Here is a 22,938-nt window from a genome sequence, read left to right as displayed (position 1 = left end):
CAACTGAGTACTGAAGATTTGATGGCAAGTGTTAGTTATAGAGAGATAGTCTTTCATTAGTGCTACACACACACACACACACACACACACACACACACACACACACACACACACACACACACACACACACACACACACACACACACACACACACACACACACACACACACACACACACACACACACACACACACACACACACACACACACACACACACACACACACACACACACACACACACACACACACACACACACACACACACACACACACACACACACACACACACACACACACACACACACACACACACACACACACACACACACACACACACACACACACACACACACACACACACACACACACACACACACACACACACACACACACACACACACACACACACACACACACACACACACACACACACACACACACACACACACACACACACACACACACACACACACACACACACACACACACACACACACACACACCCAGACCAATACCCAAAAACCACTTTTTTGGACTCAGGGGACCTTGAAACGTATAGAAATTTGGGTACCTTAATTTTTTTCGGAAAGCAATACTTTCCTTACCTATGGTAATAGGGCAAGGAAAGTAAAAAGAATATGTTCATGTTATTTATGACAAACTGTTTTTTTTTTTAATCTCACTGTGCAACCTCGCATTACTACATTATTTGTTGCAGTGCATTAATAAAGTAAAATAATAAATTCTAATAATTACATTTGTGAATTAATGACAATGATTCACGTGAACTACTACTATTCAGAAACGTTTTTGGTTTCTGATTTGACCAGGATTTATCAGTCGTGCTTTCTTGTGTGCTTTCTTGTTCATAGTTAATTCTCGAACGAATATCTTTCGATTCGGAGCAGGTAATACTTTGTTATCGAAATTCATAATGAGGCAACTGAATTTGATCGCCCAATACACCACTTCCACTATGCTGAGAAGACTGAATCCCAAGAATAGTCCTGCGATTCCACCGAATGATACTGTTGACAGAAACTTTATATTACAATGTTATCTCATGAAAAAGTCTACCGTAAAACCAGTGTAATATGTAGAGAAGCTACTTCTCATTATAGAAACTTCAATACCATAATATGCTCAATATATTCTATTATTGTACTATATTACTAGTAGGCCTACTATAGTAATATTAATACTAGTACTATACTATTCAATATAACCGTCGTTAAATGATGTTAGCCATTGCAAGCAATCGGCCAAATACGATGACGTCATTTGACTGCTATAGATTTAATAGACGCACGTAGAAAACTGGCCTTAATTTCCTGTCACTCGATGTATGTTTTTCTCTTAGCTGGCACTGTTCGTATTCACCGGTCATGTAGAGAAGATAGTATAATAATGTTCTTCAGTGCAGCCTGCTTCGTTGAAAGATTCCTAAGTCAATGTCATTTCAGCAATCGATGGAATAGCAAGGATTTTTCTGGCCAAAAATCATTACTTTTCTCTAGTTTATCATGGCTTTAATAATGTGTCACAAGTGACTCATTCACTCAATAGAAACCATCCTAACAAAAACAGATAACAATGTACGGTAAATGAGATCCCATTATAAGTTGGAAATTTACTTTCAACTAATTATTTTCAAGAGTTCTACTAACTCTTAAAGTAACATTGTATAATAACGGATTTTTCATTAAGGACACTACCCAAAATTTGAGAAGATAGTAGTAATACACAGTTTTTACTTGAGTTCCCCAAAATTCTATGTTGACAACTGAGTACTGAAGATTTGATGGCAAGTGTTAGTTATAGAGAGATAGTCTTTCATTAGTGCTGTTTTAGCTGTCGATTTGTTACGTTGTGTCAGAAATGATTTTTGTCAAGGATGAACGCGTATTTTATTTTAGATACTTATGTTGTGTGTAAATCTAGCAAATCTGTGCAGGATCAGTTGAGAATGGAATGGAATCTCCCATACTGCAGTTTCTAATAAGTCGACAATAATGCTGTTGATCAATAAATTTCTTACGACTGATTCACTGCAACATACTAATAAGAAACTAACACGGGAGATCTGAAGGATCAGATCGAGATCGTTTGTTGCAGACACCTAAAAAGACTCGCTTAAAAGTTTATCATCACAAGCTGGGGTGTCATCAATCCCTACTGTCATAAGAATAATTTTATGTATAGGCCTACCCATATAGTGTAATATATTTTGTCATTCAACTTTGTTTTCGCCCTTAATGATATACTCGTTAGTTAATTTAACACAAGATTGAAGCTGTTGATAAATTATAAATCAAGCTGTTGCTGGAGTCTGTTATCTATCTCACCTAACAAATCAAGCCATCCAAAAGTGACATCCCTCTGATACTTGACTGCTCCCTCGTTCTTGTAGTAGATGTCGAGGTAGCCGAAGCTGGTCTGGCTCATGGGCATGGTGTCCTTGATGAGTTCGTTGTCGACGTCATACATGTTCTCATGGCAGGTGGGCAGGCAGTCAGAGCAGTTCAGTGGACTGAACATTTCCTGCTCCTCGAAACCTCTCAGCGTCTCTGTGGGTGGACTGAAAAACCTCAGTTCCACTGCAGAACAGTGGATGATCATACATTTGATTCCAGTAACAAAAAGGTTTGCAGTAAACAGTAAAAAATGCGCAAATTACTCCACTACTTTTTTCCTTATTATTAATTCACTCACTTATATAACTTCATATTGCGCAATTCATACTGCATGAACTCACAATTTGATACTACACGAACGAACATTTGAAAATCATTGAAGAATATAGCGCTGTTTATTGACTAGGAAGGTTAAACACTAATAAACGTGTTTTCAGCTATTGCCTCACAAATGAAATTGTGTTGACTTTAATGCTCTACACCTCAATAAATTGTGGAAATATCAATACGATTGTATAGGATACGATCATATCCAAGAATACCTTATCAAATATAACAATGATAATATCATCTCTTATAACTTACCACTATGCTCAGCAACGCATCGAAGTCTGCTTGCATTGCACACTGGTATTGTGTTATCTGAAAGAATAAGTATGTTATCAGTAATCAGAACAGTTAGAATTCCTGATTGAGGGTTTGAAACAATTATAACTTTTCGACTTATTATATCATAATATTCTATCATGTATTTTATATTTATTGGGCATTGTTGTAGTGGAATATTTTTTATACATTTGCAAGGAAGTGGAGTAAAAACTATTTATTATAGAATCCAGAGTGATTTATCATTATTATTTTATTATCAATTCACTATATACCCTGAAGCCAGTTAAACAGTTTTGGACATTTGATTTTTTGCCGTTCTTATAAATTCTATCAGATTGAATGGAACTTGGCAAATGATCACATCATATTTAATCATCACTAATTACATTTATCACTCCATATTCATGTAGTCTTTAGCGTAGCGTCAATATTGAATTACTTTACTCAGTTTGAATTTTGTTTTGTTCAAATAAGATATTTTTTAGTTTTAAATATTCTTTATTCCATTTCTTTTTCTTTTTACCTCTATCCTTTTGTAAATTATGATCAATTATTGTAAATTTTGTAATTGTTTGATTAGGGAGCAATTTTCGGGGGTTTCCCTGTATGCTCCCGCATTGAAATGTTTGAATAAATAAATATGTTTGTCAAGGTATGTTCAATCTTCATTCTAGTGAAATTTATAAGGACGGCAATAAATCGTAAGAACAAAAATCGATGTGTGTATAACTGGCTTAAGATACTGAGATGCATGCTCAAAAATCCTTGAAAAATGTTACCAGCAGTGTATGATTCAAGAGCATAAATTTTTTTATTGATCAAGTTCAACTCCGATCTTCCAGTGGAAGCGATTTCAAGCAATTCATCTATGAAGTTATATTCTCCTACAACTAGATCGATCGAAATTCAAAACCTTTATAATTGCATCACAACTTGAATATGATCTAGAATGTCACATACCTAACAGATTGAAATAGTAAGGACGACATCCACATACTTCGAATAGATAATCTAATCTGCACTCAATCAGACACGACTTCTCGGTGTATGAATTGGACACGCCCAGGTGCTTCTCATCAGCAAAATAACAGTTCCTCACGTTCACTGGTAAATTGCGAATAGCATCCGTACTGCGAGTCAGCGAAGGCTTTACGGTGGCACTCATCTTAGTGCCATGCTCGGCTGGCACCGGGAATCCCATACCGGCTTCTGGATACTCTGTCACGTGGTGTACTTGAACCTGTGAAAAAGAAGGCAGTCAATAGAATTTATCTCAGTTGATTGATAAGTTGAGTAATGGCTAAATAAATCAAAATTATGATTGTTAGATCACGTAGTATAATTGTAGAATTTAATATGATTACTGAATATAATATTTTTTCTATCCGGTCTACAGTCCATCATCAGCTTTAGCCTCCATCACTAAGCCTTTACACAAATCTCCATGTATTTAATTCGAATTATATTAATTGATGATGAAGTATTTTAATAGGGCTACTGGACTGTTCAATTATAGAATATAAAGCTGCTAAATTATTTCTTTCGACATTTATGTCATTCTCAAGTGTTCTTTTTTGTATTATGAAAACTCACCCTCACTCCTGAATATCTTACAAAATTCAATTGATCTGGCAAAAATTCAGATGAACTCATTCCTTTCATGAACACTTCCATTCCCGTAGCAGCCCCAGCAGCAGTATTCCTTCTCAATATGCATTCCATGTTGAAATCATTATGTTTTTTGTGTAGCGTGTCTTTATCAGTCAGTGTATTTTGTAAATCATTGCTAGAATAACAGAGAATTAATCATATGAATTTTAATTTAGAATATCACAATTGCAATGTATATTGGTAATTCTAATATTAGAATAATACAAAATATTAATAAATATTTAAATAATATAAATAATAATAAAATATTAGAATAATAATACCTTTGAATCAGGTATACCATTATGAATTAGGTTGGTAATCGTTGTTATCCAATAGAATTATTCACAATTCTTAACGATGTATAGGTTTCAAAAACGTGACTTTAACATGTTATTTCAAAACATTATAGTAGGTAGGCTCTTGCCTACAAACATAAAGAAGGCTCTTGTCACCTTTACGTTTTTTATGTACGATAGGGAGGCTATAAGCTTTAAAGAAGTCATAACATTTGCAATACAACATCACCTATGTCCTAGCACCATAAACGAATGTTCTCATGAGAAATCAATGAAACGTATTATTGATAAATATGATTACTGTATCGACATACTACCATCATTACTAGAAGAAACAATGTTTTTGATTACTAGACAGGTTTGATAATTAAACTTGCAATATTCCATTACAAGAAGAAATCATTTAGTTTTACCACTGATTATGTTTCTGAGAAGTCATCGAGTTGAAAGTATAGCAGAAGCCCTCTTCGGATCGCTGCAGACTGAATAACTCACAACAGTTCTCAGGCTTCCCATGCCAAGAGCATTCCAATAATAATTCCCTGCATGCTGGTAGTGACTGAAAACATGTCATTAAAACCCATCAAATATAATGCAACTCCAAGATTCATTCTTATTACATGATTTATTGATTTTATAATGTTATTATTGCTTATAGGAGAACATTATGTTTACATGTATTTATGTGTAGTATTACTTGTCAAATAATTTCTATTAACTGTAATTAATTAATAATCAATTATAATATGAACATAATAAATTCCTCTGGTGAGAATTAATACAGTACAAGACATAAACATAATAATAATCACTATAATCTTCCATGTTTGGTTTTGAAGCATCAAAATTCAAAAATCTACTTTGTAAAAATAATTAATGACTGAAAATTTTGTGAAGTGAACAACTACAAAACTTAACCTATTTCGGACTATGTGTAACCTTATCTAAATTTGGGAGATGAATAGCACAAGTTTACCTTATTTTTTTCTCTCCCTTTCATTTTGATGACTTATTGTATTTATCCAGTGGTTCTCAAACTTTTTACTTCAAGCCCCCCTGCATAATTCAGCTGTAAGCCGGACCCCCTACATGTATAAGCATAGACTACTATACATGTTGTACTTATATGTACGTATATACCTACATATTTTACACTCAATATTTATTTAGTTGAGTTTTGCACATTCTATACATAACCCAATGTTGCAATAGTTACAATCATAATAAAACAACCAATTCTCTACAAACAATAAATTATAATTTATTCAGATACTACAGCTACTATAGTAAATAGCTGTTATTTTTGTTTCTCATAGAAATTAACAATACAAAGAGCGTCAGTGTGAAGGATGGGCTTGTTTTTCTCGCACAGAGTTTGTTGAGACGAGGTGTCATCTCCGATAACGCTACTCTAAGTTCCTGGGTCACATCCAGTCTTGGTCTATATTCACTTTTCATGGCAGCTAGAGCAGAAACCCCAGTTTCACACGGATAAATTGTAGCAAATGGAGTCTATAATTATCTTCAATACCTTTTTACTCAAAATTGGGTGTTCCTTTTGCACACCAATCCAGAAGGATGTAAGAGAATATTCTTCAAACTTCATTGTAAGCGCAAAGTCACCTTGGAGTTCAATGAGGTTCTCTTTTTCTATAATGTTGATGGAGCACTTATTGATTGAGAATTTGAATTTGACAATATGAAAATAGAAAGATTGCTTATCGTATTTATTTTAGAAGTAAATTTAAAACATTTTCCAACTAAGCTTTGCGTCCCCCTCATGAGCATTCATCGCGCCCCCCTTGGGGGTCGCGCCCCACACTTTGAGAACCACTGATTATTAATCAATAAAGAATAATATCAAATCAAATAGTCAGTCAGTATGGGATAATATTTTTACTCAAACGTTACTTGATTTGAAAAATCAATCAGAGTAGGTTCTCAATCCGTAAATATCAGATTGTAACGGAATTTAAATAAGTTCTGAGAGTAAAAAGATTTCCATTTGAAAGCAATCTCACTTACCATAATCATGAGATCAGTAATGTTGATTTTCTCCAAATCAGGTAAAATTTCTTCACATTCGTCTAAATATTCCAGCATTCTACTGTAATAAGGATGTTGAAAGAGAGATAATACGTTTAGAAAAAAATGCACCTTTTGTATTGTGTTCTGGTCGGACACATTCACATACCTGAAAATATTTGCATAAGATACCGTAGATTAATTTTTAATCAATGCAGCCTAAACAAATTTCACTACATAGACAATAGCATGTCCATAAAGTTTTATTTGATCAGATTTCTCCACGTTCTTTTTTAATAGAGTATTTTTTGTGAAGTTTAGATATTTGCATTCAATATGGTCAAATTAATACTGTTTACTTCATTTAATGATTATTAAACTTTTGGTAGAATAACACTTTTCAGAGAGATATCCACTGCAAAACGAATAATTATTATTATTATTTCTTACTGTATCGCAGTAGATCCAATTACTATTACATATCAATTCTCCAATCACTGGATCACATTAATATTTACAATATGTTTTTTTTGCGGAGTACGATGCTGGATGCTCATTTCATGAATCTGAGAATGAGGTTAAGAGGTTGATGATGAATTACAAAATTCAAGATTTTCTTACTTCGTGGTGAAAAATTAAATACATTCTGTTAAAGCATTCAGTATACCTTATTATGGAAAGTTTCAATACAATTATTCTCCTGTTGGGCTCTTTGTAATTGCTGTTGTATAATTTTGTTCAGTCGCACAGTAATCAAAGTGGGAACTTCTGTAAATGAATTAAAACTTTACTACTACAATCCTTTGTAAATAAATGAAAACGTCCATGACAGTCAAAATTGGGTAATCGTTTACAGTAAAATGATTGCGATTAAATATCAAAAAGTTACCTTACCGAATATCTACCATTTTGTGTGGTATGGCAATTTTTACTTGCCTGGATATATACTCAATGGCCACAGTTCTCTTTATTTTGTTGTTGGGACAAATTGAGATGGCTGGAAATGGGAAGAGATGGAGTGGCAGATGTGTGTCTTTGACGACGGTGACGGTGGGGGCGTTGCTGAACCTCTGCCACATGGTAGCCACCAGTAAGCTCGCGCATATAAAGCACGATATCAGCACACTCAGCCATACAATCCTTCCCAATTGTCAAACAAATACAATTACATGAGATCTCGCTTAATCACCTTCAATTAGTTTGAGACACTCGCATTGAAATGTTTACCTCTTATAAGAAAAACTATGGCAATGTACCTATTTCAAAGCACCTCCACTGCACTGAATACATTTTTCTATTGAGACACAGTTAAGGATTAGTCAAGTTTGAAGACATACCAAAATTAGCAACAGCAATAAACCGTGATAAGAAACTGCTGGAGCTACCGAGTATTCTTCTCATTAGTTGAGGAATAAAATTCTCAATTTAAAAAAGTGAATTACCAATCTCAAATATTAGAATTGAATTTATTGGGAAAATATTTTTTAAATTTTCATTGCCGTGAAGCCGTGTCTTGAAATCCATCATCTAGGTCTGTAACCTCAGTGATTCTTTGTAAATCTTGACTTGAAATGTCATGCAGGAGTCTAGCTGAACATTCGTATGGCGATTTTCCTGAATTTGAGTTATACCTATTTCAGCTAGGCCTACTGAATAATTGAAGAGAGTATAAGTTTCTTGTGACTCAATTGAATTGAAAAGAGTTTGTTTCACATTAAATGAGGAAAAGAGGCAGTAATAATTAGGCCGTAATTTCCAAGATTGTAGAAAGTATCTTAATATTATATATAATTTAGATATTTTCATAATCACCTGTCAATAAAGGAGGCATTATCTCTGAATACATAATGTACGCCGTGAAGAGTGCAATGTTTTCCATATTCCCTTGCTAAATTTATGATATCTTGATCTCTCGCTCTCGTTGAATATTTTTTCTTTTTATACTTTTTATTTTCAAGAATATTTATTATTTTCTTTACTGCCTTCTTTTCAAGTATATTGCTGAACATTTTTGAACGCGAGAGGAGCTGAGGATCCTATTCAATAGTCCGGTGTTGATGTCTGTGAATTTGTGTAATGTGTAGGAATAAGGTTGTGACGCTATATTCTATTTACACATTCGGACTTTTGAATTGGAGGAACTTTATAATTCTCCTGCAAATAGGCGAAGTCTTTTCCGACACATCATCACGCCATTATTTACCTGAGAAACTCGGTATTCACTATTTTGTTGTCACACTCTATTGAATTGAAATAGAGTGTGTTTGCATATGACGTGCAAACGATATAGTAACGTAAATATCAGCTACAGTCATTATAGTTTCTCAAAATTTGTGAGGAGTTTACGAATTCTTGAAAAAATACACTCCTATTAAATATTTCAGAATATCCAAGTTTGGTTTCCCTCAAAGGTAACCAATTATTTGATGAATGACCTCTTATAAAATTTAGGAAGGTTATCCTCATCTTCATTCCCTCTATATTAAACATGTTTTTGATGTTAGAAATATGTCATATAATCCTAAATGTATTCCAGTCAGGAGAAATTTCAACATTTTAATATGAAAATTAAGAAACGTTTTTCTTATTCCTTTTTCATCCAGCTAATCAATAAATAATGGTCGTTATCCAGGATACCCATCCAATGGGAGTATTGGGTGCTCGTCACTTATTCAATTAGTGGCATGTGCTAAATCAATATAGGTAATATCTAATTATAAAGGTCAGTTACAGCTGGTGAGTCTGCTATATTTGAATATTCACGATTCTTAAGTTTTCGTGTTTGTCTTGCTACAACGAATCCTTCTAATTAATTTTATAAGAGTAGTAATGCAATTGAAAATAAACAGAAGAACATTATTATCAAACGTTTAAAAAAAATCTGTATCAGAACTACAAAAACAAAAAATAAATAGCATGCGACTTCTTGTCATGGTAGTTGACCTTTTAATTTTCTTTACAATATTTCATTCTTGAATTTATTGCTAAAATAGTAAAACATTAGTTTCTCCTCGCTTCCTTAAAACTGAACCTCCACTTTCCCAACTTTTAGTGTAAGCATTTCATAAGTCTTCATTATTATCTATTTTCACGATCATTTAGAGGATATAAGGTCTGGAAACATCTCCTTATAGATTCATTTTTATTCTCTTCCATATTGTTGTAGACGTTGTCTCTCATACATTTGTGAGGACAGAATAGTTCCTGTTTGTATTGTGGATTATCTCCATCCTTCTGTTTGATAGTAAAATTGTTATCCCAATCTTGATGAGGTTGGAATATGGTGAATTTCTGCAACATAAATCTTTCTCAATTCATCATTCATCATTAGTTCCATTAATGAAATGTTTTCTAACGGTATTAATCTTTTAAAAACCAAAGAGGGTTCAGGTATTCTCAACTTCTGTATTGCACCGGAATTATTTTATTATAGATGGCTCTATCAATGCTACTACTAGTATGTGCTAGTGGTAGTGTTTTACTATTTTACTATTTAGTATGTGCTGGAAGCATAAATATGAGTAATGGTACTTTATGAAGAAAATGTCGATTTTTAGAAAACATTTTGTTGATGAATTTCTGCAACATAATAATCCATTGATAGAATAGAGCAGCAAATGAAATAGCATTATGCTAAAATGAGGTAATGTATATATCATGACCATGAGGAAATATATTTTTAAAAATGTTTGTGTTAGTACATTGTATTTATACAACTGAAAAAGTTCTAATATAACAGAAATCTCCTTAATTATGTATATTTTATTACTCATATCTCATATTATATGAGCTACTACGGTAAACTATTATTATGTCAATACTTAAATGCAAATAGTTTTTTAAAATAATTTTACTCACAGCATTTCGTGACGATTCTGATATCTTGAACATCGCTGAGAATACTAGAGGAACAGTCACCACAAAAAATAATTCGAACAAAAATCCCCAATCTTTTATAGTAGGGTTGATCATTACATAAATGATATTGCTGTATCCCAAGCACTGAAAATTGAACATAATTCCATAGTTAGGACAATAGAAAACCAGGTAGTATGAGAAATGTTTGTTTCAGGCTGAGCGACAGGGCTTTGGAAACGTTTTACTGATGACATAATTATAGGTTTTTAGATTTTAGATACTATAAAGTTATAACATTTTAGAAAAACCACAAAATCCTCTCTAATTAAGCTATGAGCGTCTACAGTTGAAATTTTTGGGACAGGTCTTTTCAATTTTAACATATAAGCTTATAGCCATATGTTATATATGTTATATATATATATATATATATATATATTATATATATATATATATATTGAGAGTAAATAAAAATTTCAAAATATCAATTTTTGGGAGTTATTTCATTTAAAAAATACAAAATTATTCGAGTCATTATTTAAAATGACATTGCTTTCTCGAAAAAGTATTTCTTGAGAAACAAAATTCACTCTTTAAACAATAACGTGAAGAATATAGGCTACCCTCAAAATTTCAGGATTATTATTTCTTTTGTTATCAAATTTTAAAGGATTAACAAATTATTTTTCATTTTCCAAATGTAATAATCTAACATTTTCTTTCCCACAATTTTCATTCCATTTTGATAACTTGATAGTATCCAAATTGAAAAACTTAAAAATCCAAATTGAAGTATCCAAATTGAAATAAAACGTCAAAAAATCTGTTGCAAATCCAGAAATTAATAAATGTTTGATTAATAGGTTTTACTAAGAATGAATCAATTCAAATGTTTAGTGATGATTGATAAGATATTTGTATTATATATGTCATTGAATTCTCAGAGCTCAGAAGCTATTTACAGTTGTAAATATTTGCTATCGCAGAAGCGTTTAACAGAGTTTATTTTGCGAAATTTTTCCGTATTTATTTAAAATAAATTATGTTTCAATTGTTTTCCACTCACAAAATATAGAAGAAATGACAGCTTGATCAAGGTGTCACAGAGAGGTCCGGGCCTGGCTCCAATCATCATAGCAATATTAGAGCATAACTTGGAAGTGCTGTACAAGATGACCATTGCAAACAGGAACACAGCTACTGCAAATAATGCTGACAGTTGGATACCGCTACTGACTTTTTGAGACAGATGATTATCTGGAGAGTTCTGTGAAATATAAAATTATAATATCAATGCTATCATGAAAATTGTGTTTCAAAAATAGTTTTTTAAAATAATTTTACTCACAGCATTTCGTGACGATTCTGATATCTTGAACATCGCTGAGAATACTAGAGGAACAGTCACCACAAAAAATAATTCGAACAAAAATCCCCAATCTTTTATAGTAGGGTTGATCATTACATAAATGATATTGCTGTATCCCAAGCACTGAAAATTGAACATAATTCCATAGTTAGGACAATAGAAAACCAGGTAGTATGAGAAATGTTTGTTTCAGGCTGAGCGACAGGGCTTTGGAAACGTTTTACTGATGACATAATTATAGGTTTTTAGATTTTAGATACTATAAAGTTATAACATTTTAGAAAAACCACAAAATCCTCTCTAATTAAGCTATGAGCGTCTACAGTTGAAATTTTTGGGACAGGTCTTTTCAATTTTAACATATAAGCTTATAGCCATATGTTATATATGTTATATATATATATATATATATATATTGAGTGCAATATTATATATATTGAGAGTAAATAAAAATTTCAAAATATCAATTTTTGGGAGTTATTTCATTTAAAAAATACTAAATTATTCGAGTCATTATTTAAAATGACATTGCTTTCTCGAAAAAGTATTTCTTGAGAAACAAAATTCACTCTTTAAACAATAACGTGAAGAATATAGGCTACCCTCAAAATTTCAGGATTATTATTTCTTTTGTTATCAAATTTTAAAGGATTAACAAATTATTTTTCATTTTCCAAATGTAATAATCTAACATTTTCTTTCCCACAATTTTCATTCCATTTTGATAACTTGATAGTATCCAAATTGAAAAACTTAAAAATCCAAATTGAAGTATCCAAATTGAAATAAAACGTCAAAAAATCTGTTGCAAATCCAGAAATTAATAAATGTTTGATTAATAGGTTTTACTAAGAATGAATCAATTCAAATGTTTAGTGATGATTGATAAGATATTTGTATTATATATGTCATTGAATTCTCAGAGCTCAGAAGCTATTTACAGTTGTAAATATTGCTATCGCAGAAGCGTTTAACAGAGTTTATTTTGCGAAATTTTTCCGTATTTATTTAAAATAAATTATGTTTCAATTGTTTTCCACTCACAAAATATAGAAGAAATGACAGCTTGATCAAGGTGTCACAGAGAGGTCCGGGCCTGGCTCCAATCATCATAGCAATATTAGAGCATAACTTGGAAGTGCTGTACAAGATGACCATTGCAAACAGGAAGACAGCTACTGCAAATAATGCTGACAGTTGGATACCGCTACTGACTTTTTGAGACAGATGATTATCTGGAGAGTTCTGTGAAATATAAAATTATAATATCAATGCTATCATGAAAATTGTGTTTCAAAAATAGGTTTTTTAAATTCAATTTATTGAGGCTAACAAACAAACTATTGAGTAGAATTCTTTTATCATACAATAACCTAATGAATAGGCCAATTCAATCACATGCAACATGAAGAAAAGACAGCTTTCATTATCATATTGTATAATCATTTATCATGTTATTAAAACAAAAACTCATGTAGGGCTATTAGTAGTGTTTCAAAGTAATATATCATATTCTATAGGATCTTATTATAAATGCGTATATACTTATAACGTGTATATTATATTTCAGATCGTACTTTCTTATATTAAACTTTAACATTGATAAGGTAGGCCAATCCATACTATTTTAAGGCATGTACTCATGGAATTCAAGTTGAGGAAAAATGCATAAGGTAATTTAGGCCATTAGCTACACTTCTCTGACCGACAAACCAAGCATCATAATCTTATCGATTCCAGTGCAAGTGGGAACAAAATTCAATGATTTTTATTCTAGGAGAGATTAAGTACAGTATGATTCATGTGAAGAGAAATTCATTACCGATAGATGTAAGAAAAAATTCATAGCAACTCCAGAGGCAACCACAACGAAAACTGCGTACATATGTGCTGCTCCCTCAACTATCAAATCTGTCACACTTTTAACTATTGTAAAGCCAACAATAACCTGTGAAAATATGAAATGTAGATATTAGATTTTATTAAAAATGATTGACACAAAAGTAATTTTTCCAAGAAAACAACTAGGCCTATAATATACGTTACTTAATTTAAAGTCTTCAATTCAACATCTTAAAAGAATACAAAATAGATTGTTATAGCTAATTATTAATCATTTTTCAATTTCTGCTCCTGATCATTTCTGTGACCTGTATACCAGAAAACTCACCTCTTTTAACTTTTATTCATAATCTGGTACCGGTACCGTATTTAATTTCATATTAAGAAATCAAAGTCGAGGACTAAAATAGTAAAAACTGTTGAAGAGGTCCTGAATTTATTAATTTATAAACATCTAAAAGCAGATGAACAGAACTTTCAAACATATAATTAGTTTAATATTCTTATAAAAAATCAACTAAAATTGAGAAAAAAATGTCAACATAAAATCAAAACAGGAAGAACCCACCAATGTTATACCGTACGTACTCGAATCATATCTACTTACTATATAGATGATCTGAGTGAGTATGAGAAAAACCAAAAACAGCACAACCAAATATTTTCCCATGTATACTCTGCTTAGAAATTCTGGTATGAGAGCCAAAATGGTAATATCCCCTGAAAAGAAAGACAAACAAAACGTATACCCACTTTATATAATAATAATAATTTTATTAATGGAGACAACAGGATAAACCCATTTTGCCTCCTTCACACAATACAATATTTTCAACACATTATACAATTTGAAATACAAGAAGATAAAAAATGAAGAAATATACAATCAATATGAAAGAATACAAAGAATCATTGAAGTAATCGTAAACAATAATAATTGATTGGGTATAAGAATAATTATTAAACAAAATAGAATCAAATAATAATAAAAAGAGAAAAAAGAAGAAGAAAGAATGAAGAGAGAAAGGATGCCTGTGTAAAACCAAGAATATATAATTATAATGATAGGGAAAACATAAATTATTATTGAAATAAGACGTTTATGTTGTCGATACGACTATATAGTGGTATTGACAACATCAACGTCTTATTCTTCCAATTATGAAGAAATATCACCATATCTCCTCCCAGTAATTACATAAATGATCACTGCATGTGAACTATATATTTCAATTCTATTCAGTTTTTAAAGTCTCCAAGGGTCATCGTATCACCAATAGCGAATTGTGTCAAGAGAGCTCCTGTATAGCTTTCTACAGAGCAGAGGAATATAATAAAATGCATCTTAAATTACAAGAAGAATCTATGAATGCTCGATGCTTACGGTAGATTAGGAAACAGGAGCAATGGACAGCATTGTAATAGCCTTGAAGGAAACCCGCTGCAGCAAATACGAAAATTGTCACGGTATAGTGAATGAACAGATCCAAAAGACCGAAAATGTAGGTATCCACAATCGGGTTCTCATTTTGAGGAGCGTGTGCCGCTAGAAAGTTGATGACTCCATTCACCACTTGAACACTGAGCAGGACATCGAATAGCACCATCTGTGAGCAAACCAATCTACACAATGTAGTAAAAGCCTACTTATTCTATTCAATAATGCAATCACTTTGTTGTCAAACAGAAATAATAGTGATGACAATGTGGTGCGGGTGATGTTATCGGTCTTGAGCTACTCACTACCCACCCTTGAATTTGCGATTGAATTGGTCTTGATAAAATTTAACTTTTCAGAATCAATATAATGTAGCCTATCCACTATCAATCAAAAATGTAACAGAAGGGGGAAGTGGTACCGGTATTCTATGTTTAGTAGCTAAAGTTTTACCTGTTTGCCTCCACATATTTCTGTATGTAAATAAATAAATACGTGTCTTCCGTTCATTCAAAAGCACAAATAGTTAGCAAAAATTAGGCGATTCAAGAGATCAGCTCCAAGATTTGATCGTATCTTTTACTCTACATAATTGATGCAAATTTTCAGACACTATTGAAATAATTTGTGAATATTCAATACAAAACTTCAATCGATCAATTTATATTCTTCGTAGTGATAATTGGAATATATTATATTTCTCATCAAATTATTTAAAGTACAATGTAATAGAGAGAATACAAGAGGTGGATAGCAAACCAACATTTCTTTGAACGACAGATGGATCGTTAGTAACCATACTGAACAAATTTTGGATTCCCAAACCCATTGGTTCATTTCCATTATATAACGCAATCAGGAGCAGCACTGCTGTTACAATAATAGGAATGAACAGGATTTCAACCACCTGCAAGAAAAATGTTTACATTTTTGAAATAAGAAATAATGATAATATAGGCCTACAATGATGTAGAATGCTATAAAATAGTACATATTTAACCTGTCTATACTCCTTTTATTTTTTCTTTCAAGGTTAATGTTTCTATTTTTTATTCCAAGTTCGAATTTACTGTAATTATTCTAAAAAATATTATTAACGATCATATACAATTTTATTGATGAACAGGATTTAATTCTGCATAGTGTATTAAATTGTTGTACTTTTACCTTGAATCTTTGTTTTAACTAGAATATTACTAGGCTATCTGGTTCCAGTTATGTTGATTTTCAATGCACCCAAGTGCACTAAGGATCTCAGTTGTTAGTTATTGGTACGGTATAAAAATGTATGATTATTTGTGTTTATTCCTATATTCATGAAGAATTTGAATAATGATGGTAATGTTACTCATTTGCAACTTGAATGAATTATACCTAATTAGAATAGACTTAGTAAATTAATTCTGATTTTAGAAGTCAAATAATGTTATGTTGATTTTTAATGCACCCAAGCACTATGGACATGTTAGTTGGTACGTTATTAAACAGATATGATTATTTGTGTTCATTGCTATATCCATGAAGAATTCTAATAATGATGGTAAATGTGATCCATTTGCAACTTGATGAATGAATGTGTACGATAAGTGTGTGTGTGTTCATCATGTGTATAATAAGTTATGTTCAATCTAATAGAATCTATAAGGGCAGATAAATAAACATTTTGTTAATAACTTTGGTGTAAACGTAGCTTAGAATAGACTTCAATTTATTCTGGTTTTTCGTGAATATAATATTTTTTTCTACAAACTCATGAAACCACAGTACCTATATTTATGTTCTAATGTGCAGTGCAATATGCTTAGTGACTAATTCATATTTATTTTCTCAGGTAATCTATGACAATTAATAATATTTTATATTATATCACATCCATTAGAACACAAAATCATCATTCATATGTTTTGTTTATAATTTATGATGTACATTTACGCATTTAATGTATTAAGCTCAGTTCCATATAGGAGAATTATATGGAAGAATTTTATCGATTACATGACATTCTGATAATCTTAATCACCTTTATGAATCGTTCAAAGCCAATCAGCATGAATGTACAGATCAATGCCCAGATAGAGAAGACACAGAGAAGGCCAGTGTATTTTATTGATTTATTGGACAAGTTGAAAGCTTCCTCCAGGACTGTACTGAAAATATGCGAGTGAGAAAGTAACTATTCTAATATTATTCTCAGTCATAAAAAGTTAATAATCATCAATCATTCATAAATTATTCATCTCTGGTGTATTATTCGAAAAACAACTAATAATTCGGTAGTAGAGTTCTGAAAACATGGGTTTGAAAATTCAACATTCAAGTCAATATTGGTTTTATAGTACCCTTGTATTCTCAGTACCATTTTTTAACGAAAAATTTCATACATTGAATAGTAAAGTTTTTACTATATATGACACATATATATACATCAATTAATATTCAGATAGAAATTACTGAGATAATGCAATTATTCAAATGCCTATGAATTTATAATTATTATTAAACGAAAATCCAAATTGAATGCTGTAAATCACTTCGAAGACTTCTGCTACTGCAAATATTGACAAAAGAGTAAACAAATAATTTTTTAATAGTAGCGCTCATCGAATTTCCAACTAGCTGTTTACCCTGTTGTCAATATTTGCAGTAGCAGAAGTGTTTGGGGTGATTTACAACATGTAATTTGTATTTTCGTTTAATAATCATTAAAAATTAATATTATACATAATATAAATTCTATTGGCAATACCTCATGTTTGAAAATCACATAAAGAAAACTAATGCCTTTAAAATACGGTGCTGTACTGCGTTTTTTTTTATCATCTGTCCACTCTTTCCAATAAAGCCTTCATTAATTATTATTTTCCAATTAATAATACTAATTTGGAATAGAAAAATTGACGAATTTTCACCACTGAAGATTGAATATTGCACGTACCCAGCAATTATTTCGTCAATCACTTTAATAATAAAATTCAACCTTTTCTTGGATATTAGAAGGTGTTTCTTGCTGAGCCAAGAATATCAAAAAATCTGTTATTAATTTGATTTTTTTTTCATTGAATAAGGTATTTCCCGCATTGTATGTATTGTTTGAATGTTAAGTTGGGCTTGTGAGGTCATCAATGATTTTTGTGGTTATTCATATGTTGGAAAAGTCTCCAACAAAGTCTTAGAAGAATTAATTGATTGTGTAAAATTCAACAAATTGAGACATCTACATTAATGCCTATTTTGAACAAAAATCATACTTACTAGTAGTAAACAGTTCCGGAGTTCATTATCATTGGTATTTGTGATTCATTTGTTTCATTACAGTTGATCCTTGTGTAATTAGAAGCAGATGATGAACAGTGTTCATTCTCTCCATTCGGACAAGTCGACCAACCGACACTGCCCCTCAATACATCAATGAACATGTACAATGCAACCGAGACTACGTTTACAGATTGCAGCATGTAGTAGCCTCCAACAAGCAGTGTTATGCATCCAACTCCTTGCAAATGTCAAAATACAATACAATTCAGTTTGAAAAGAATGTGTAAAAACACGAAAAAATCTATCATTAAAATTGTACTATTTATCCAATAGTCTTTACATTTGCTATTATCCTAAGCATTGAAGCCCAAGATAAAATCTATAGTTTAGTAATGGATTTAAGACTATTGGAAATTTGTGACTCACCTTTGAAAAATGGACAGAAATTCCATGAATTGATTACCAGAGATTTACTGTACTGACTAATGGTTCTAACTGCCAAATGGATAGGTAAGGCCACAAATATGAGGAGTAAGCCATATAATATCACCTGGATTACTGAAAATAAAGTAAGAAATATGATAACAGATATCATCTGAAAATGTTTTCAATTTCTTGAACATTGGAAGACGAATTGTATTTCTAGTTTTCGTCACAAATCACTTCACTGTAATAAACAAATTCAGAGACTGGAACCGTATTTCAACTAATAATACAGTGAAAAAATATTTTATCATAAAAAAACTCATCAAAAACTTATTTATAAGAGGTACACTTGTATTTTTTGTTCAAATTGAAATAAGATTTCAATATTTTAAGATCTTCAGATTCTCTAAATCTGCAGACCAATCCACATAATAATATTCTTAATCCATAATCATTTTATTTTTTGTAGGAACCGAACAATACTAATCTTACTGCATTACACATCAAGAAAGTTCCATCAATTCGTCAATTTTTAATTTATCTTCAAAGGGTTATTCCAAATGATGGACCCATTTCAAAACTTGGTATTTATTGAAGTAAAAATGCAAAATGGACAATCTTTATACCAATGGAAAGAGAACATTTCAATTTTGTTGTGTTCAATGTGGCCTCCAGCTGCTGCACGATCTGTGGAACCGTATCACTGCTGCCGTGCACTCAATAACACCAGATACGCTTTCTCGCGTGTGGGACGAGTTTGACTACCGTGTAGATGTTTGCCGTGCAGCAGCCGGAGGCTACATATATTGAAAACTTGTAAGGAATTAGAAAAACTTTAAAACTTTTTCTTTCAATTTGTATAAAGATTGTCCATTTTGCATTTTTACTTTATTAATTACCAAGTTTTAAAAATTGGTCCATCATTCAGAATAACTCTGTATTATATAGGTGAACTAATTTTGTACTTACTCCCATGAGAATGATATCTTTCTGTTGGATAAGGAACTTTATCCAACAAATTGAACTGAAGTATGACAGAAATTTTGAGCAGTGTACCATATGAGATGTATGTTCTTGCCTTGTCAAGTTTTTCCTGGAATATGAAGAAAATTGATAGATTCATTACCTTATCACTGCGAAAACTACCATGTGTATTATAACAATGATAGAGATACTATAACTGTGGCATTTGAGATAGTTTACCTATTTTGTCCTGTTAAAAGTTACTTCAAAGTTCAAATAATTTTGACATATTGTGCAGTGAATAAATATACTATAGGCTATTTCCAATTTGTCAATCAATTCCCAGACATTCCTGGATGGTACACGTCACACCGTAAGTCCTAGGCAGAGAAGAAGTACAATATAGTAGTTTGTTTTAATGCAGAGTTTCAACAAACCTTTCTATCAGCATCTGCAATCAATCTTTGTAAAGCTGAATGATACCAATTTGCTCTTCTCTCGGTTTCTTGGAGCTCTAGCCTCAAAACTCTCCTTTTTTTGGAAGAAGACTGATGATGGCTCACGAGGTCAGAGATTACGTTTCTCAGTATCACCTCATTCCTCATAGATGTGAGGATCAAATTTGCCTTGATCAAATCCTTTTGATTGTATGGTTTTCCTTGCAACTTGAAAAAATAAATTAAACATTCAAATTGAATTCTGAATAGTTTTTCACAACAAATTTTATTACGTTCAACACAGTACCTAAATGTATGAGAAACTATAATATACTAGTTTGTTTGTGCAACAATATTAGTTAAACCGCAGTAGGCCTATACCTAGTTCTTGAAATGTATAATTATTTTGCTTTCTCCATTATTACAATTTGTTTTTCTTCTAAGTTAATGGTGACCATAAACTAGAAAAGTCTCAATTTTTTCTATTATTTGTAAAATTTAAAAAAGACCTCTACCTCTATACAGTGAAGTATTAGTAAAAATTCCTTTTCAAATTATACCTGATTCAAAAGCACCAAAAAACAGTACTTGCCGTAAAAAACAGCCTACTTATCGTACATGTAGGTAGTACCTATAGCTTTGTTAGAGCATAAAAATAAGTTAACTCATATAGGCCTAGTATTGGAATAGATTTACAAAATCTCTGTACATGATGAGAAAATCTTTTTGATAACTTGGCAGAAATAGATAATCTTTTTAAAATCTAATCTAAATTCATTAGTTCTTTATGTACAAACTCATAACCCTATAGGGTTACATAAAATTACAAATATTACTCTAGCCTAAAAAAGTAACAGTATGAAAAATGTAAAGCTCTTTGAGACTAGAGTCTGACTTAAAATAAAATTAATTGTGCATATCTAAAATTGTGTATATCTAACGAAATTGTTATAACAATTACCAACCTTATCTTAAATTGTGCATATCTAACGAAAATTTTATAATAATTACCAACCTTTCGCTTCAACTTTTTATGTAGCTCTTCTGCATCCTTGACATAGTCTTGACATGTCTTATCTGCTTCCGCCTTACTTGGATCGAAAAATGCCGATTCTTTACCTGTATGGGACTTGACACTAGGATGTTCGATAGCACAAAATCTGTACTCTCTGCTGATGCTACCACTGTAAGATGCCAAACTACCTCCTGGTAGCAAGTATTCATTTGCTATTCCAATCGAAGAGTTACGAGAATACGATCTCTGTCTATTATTATTATTACTATTACTCATAATAACAAAAGTATTCTCATGATTCAGAACCTACCATCTTTCTTGAATGAATGATCTTGAAAGAAATTCAAACAGCTGATAGTCTTTCAGCTGAAGAATGAGATAAGAGATAAGATTGATTATTCTTATTTATTTTCAAACATAGGTAAGGTACCGTATTTAAAAAATCTGGTGTGGCACATCACACAACTTTCCTTGCCGTTATGAAGATTTATCACCTGACGCTAGTGTACCCGCGCATCTCAAGTCTACTATTCAAAGATCTAAGCCTGTTTCTATACTTATTCTTGATTGCACCATGGTTGCATAACCATGAAGAGCCAGCCGGAATGGTGATTTCTTGTGGAGTGGTGTCGAGGGGATAGGTTGTCGTGACCGTAGACGACTTCTTGTACCCTCGTTATCATCTGGCTTCAAATCTATCAAGTTTTTTAATATTTTTCAATTTATTAATGCATTTTTAAGTGTAATAATAATTTTTTTCATCTTTCTGATCAACCGAGATACAAAATTTTTAGTATTATGTTTATTTGGACTGTAAATTTTTGCGATCTTTATAAAAGTGTTTTCATAACCTCATTTGGACTATTTTTATAAAAATTAGGGAGAGGAACAGTTTTGGGTTTATCCTGTTGATTCTCTCCCAATCATCAATTTGATGTTGTGATTAAGGAATGTAATAAATGTAAATGTAAAAATATGCCACTGCCGTCAAGTTGTCCCCCCGACTACTTGACACCTACTGGACCGGAGGTGTCAACTAGTCCCGACCGTAAACGACAACTTGATACCTCGAACCCTTACGACAGGGTGTCCTCCCCGACTAGTTATCATCTCCTCAGAAAGGATACAACTAGACGGTTTTAAAAGGGGACAAGTAGTCGGGGTGTCAAGTAGTCGGGGTGTCAAGTAGTCGGGGTGTCAAGTAGTCGGGGAGTTAAGTAGTCGGGGTGGCACCTATATAGTCGCGTACCCCCCCCCCCGTAATAGGGCAAGGAAAGTAAAAACTATTAGGTATTATCAGATTACTTATATCAAGTTTAGGCGATAAGAATGGAATA

At 32.0% G+C, this 22,938-nt stretch overlaps 2 protein-coding genes across 3 annotated transcripts; both read right to left on the bottom strand.

Moving 5' to 3' along the window:
- Positions 1-761: 761 nt before the first annotated feature.
- Positions 762-12,118, bottom strand: LOC111059907 (sodium channel protein Nach-like). 2 transcript variants are annotated; one of them, XM_039420893.1, is made up of 10 exons: positions 11,923-12,118; positions 10,857-11,000; positions 7,904-8,138; positions 6,999-7,130; positions 5,387-5,532; positions 4,618-4,810; positions 3,985-4,264; positions 3,001-3,057; positions 2,347-2,598; positions 762-1,029 (listed from the first exon to the last, which is right to left on the bottom strand). In XM_039420893.1, the coding sequence occupies exons 2-10, from the start codon at positions 10,859-10,861 to the stop codon at positions 800-802; spliced, it is 1,530 nt and encodes a 509-aa protein (XP_039276827.1). In that variant the 5' UTR covers positions 10,862-11,000; positions 11,923-12,118; the 3' UTR covers positions 762-799. The 2 variants fall into 2 exon arrangements, with proteins under 2 accessions (XP_039276827.1, XP_039276823.1); XM_039420889.1 differs by having other exon boundaries at positions 6,999-7,167; positions 7,935-8,138.
- On the bottom strand, positions 10,970-21,988 carry LOC111059904 (sodium- and chloride-dependent creatine transporter 1). Its single transcript, XM_039424988.1, has 14 exons — positions 21,602-21,988; positions 20,587-20,814; positions 20,156-20,279; positions 19,187-19,318; positions 18,758-18,998; positions 17,526-17,652; positions 16,269-16,412; positions 15,452-15,674; positions 14,675-14,787; positions 14,048-14,173; positions 13,270-13,470; positions 12,205-12,348; positions 11,942-12,123; positions 10,970-11,000 (listed from the first exon to the last, which is right to left on the bottom strand). The coding sequence occupies exons 1-14, from the start codon at positions 21,875-21,877 to the stop codon at positions 10,970-10,972; spliced, it is 2,292 nt and encodes a 763-aa protein (XP_039280922.1). The 5' UTR covers positions 21,878-21,988.
- Positions 21,989-22,938: the final 950 nt, after the last annotated feature.

Source organism: Nilaparvata lugens, chromosome 1 (assembly GCF_014356525.2).
Source record: "Nilaparvata lugens isolate BPH chromosome 1, ASM1435652v1, whole genome shotgun sequence".
NCBI lineage: Eukaryota > Metazoa > Arthropoda > Insecta > Hemiptera > Delphacidae > Nilaparvata > Nilaparvata lugens.
The sequence above is the reverse complement of the archived record's forward strand: the minus strand, read 5'-3'. Positions and strand labels throughout refer to the sequence as shown.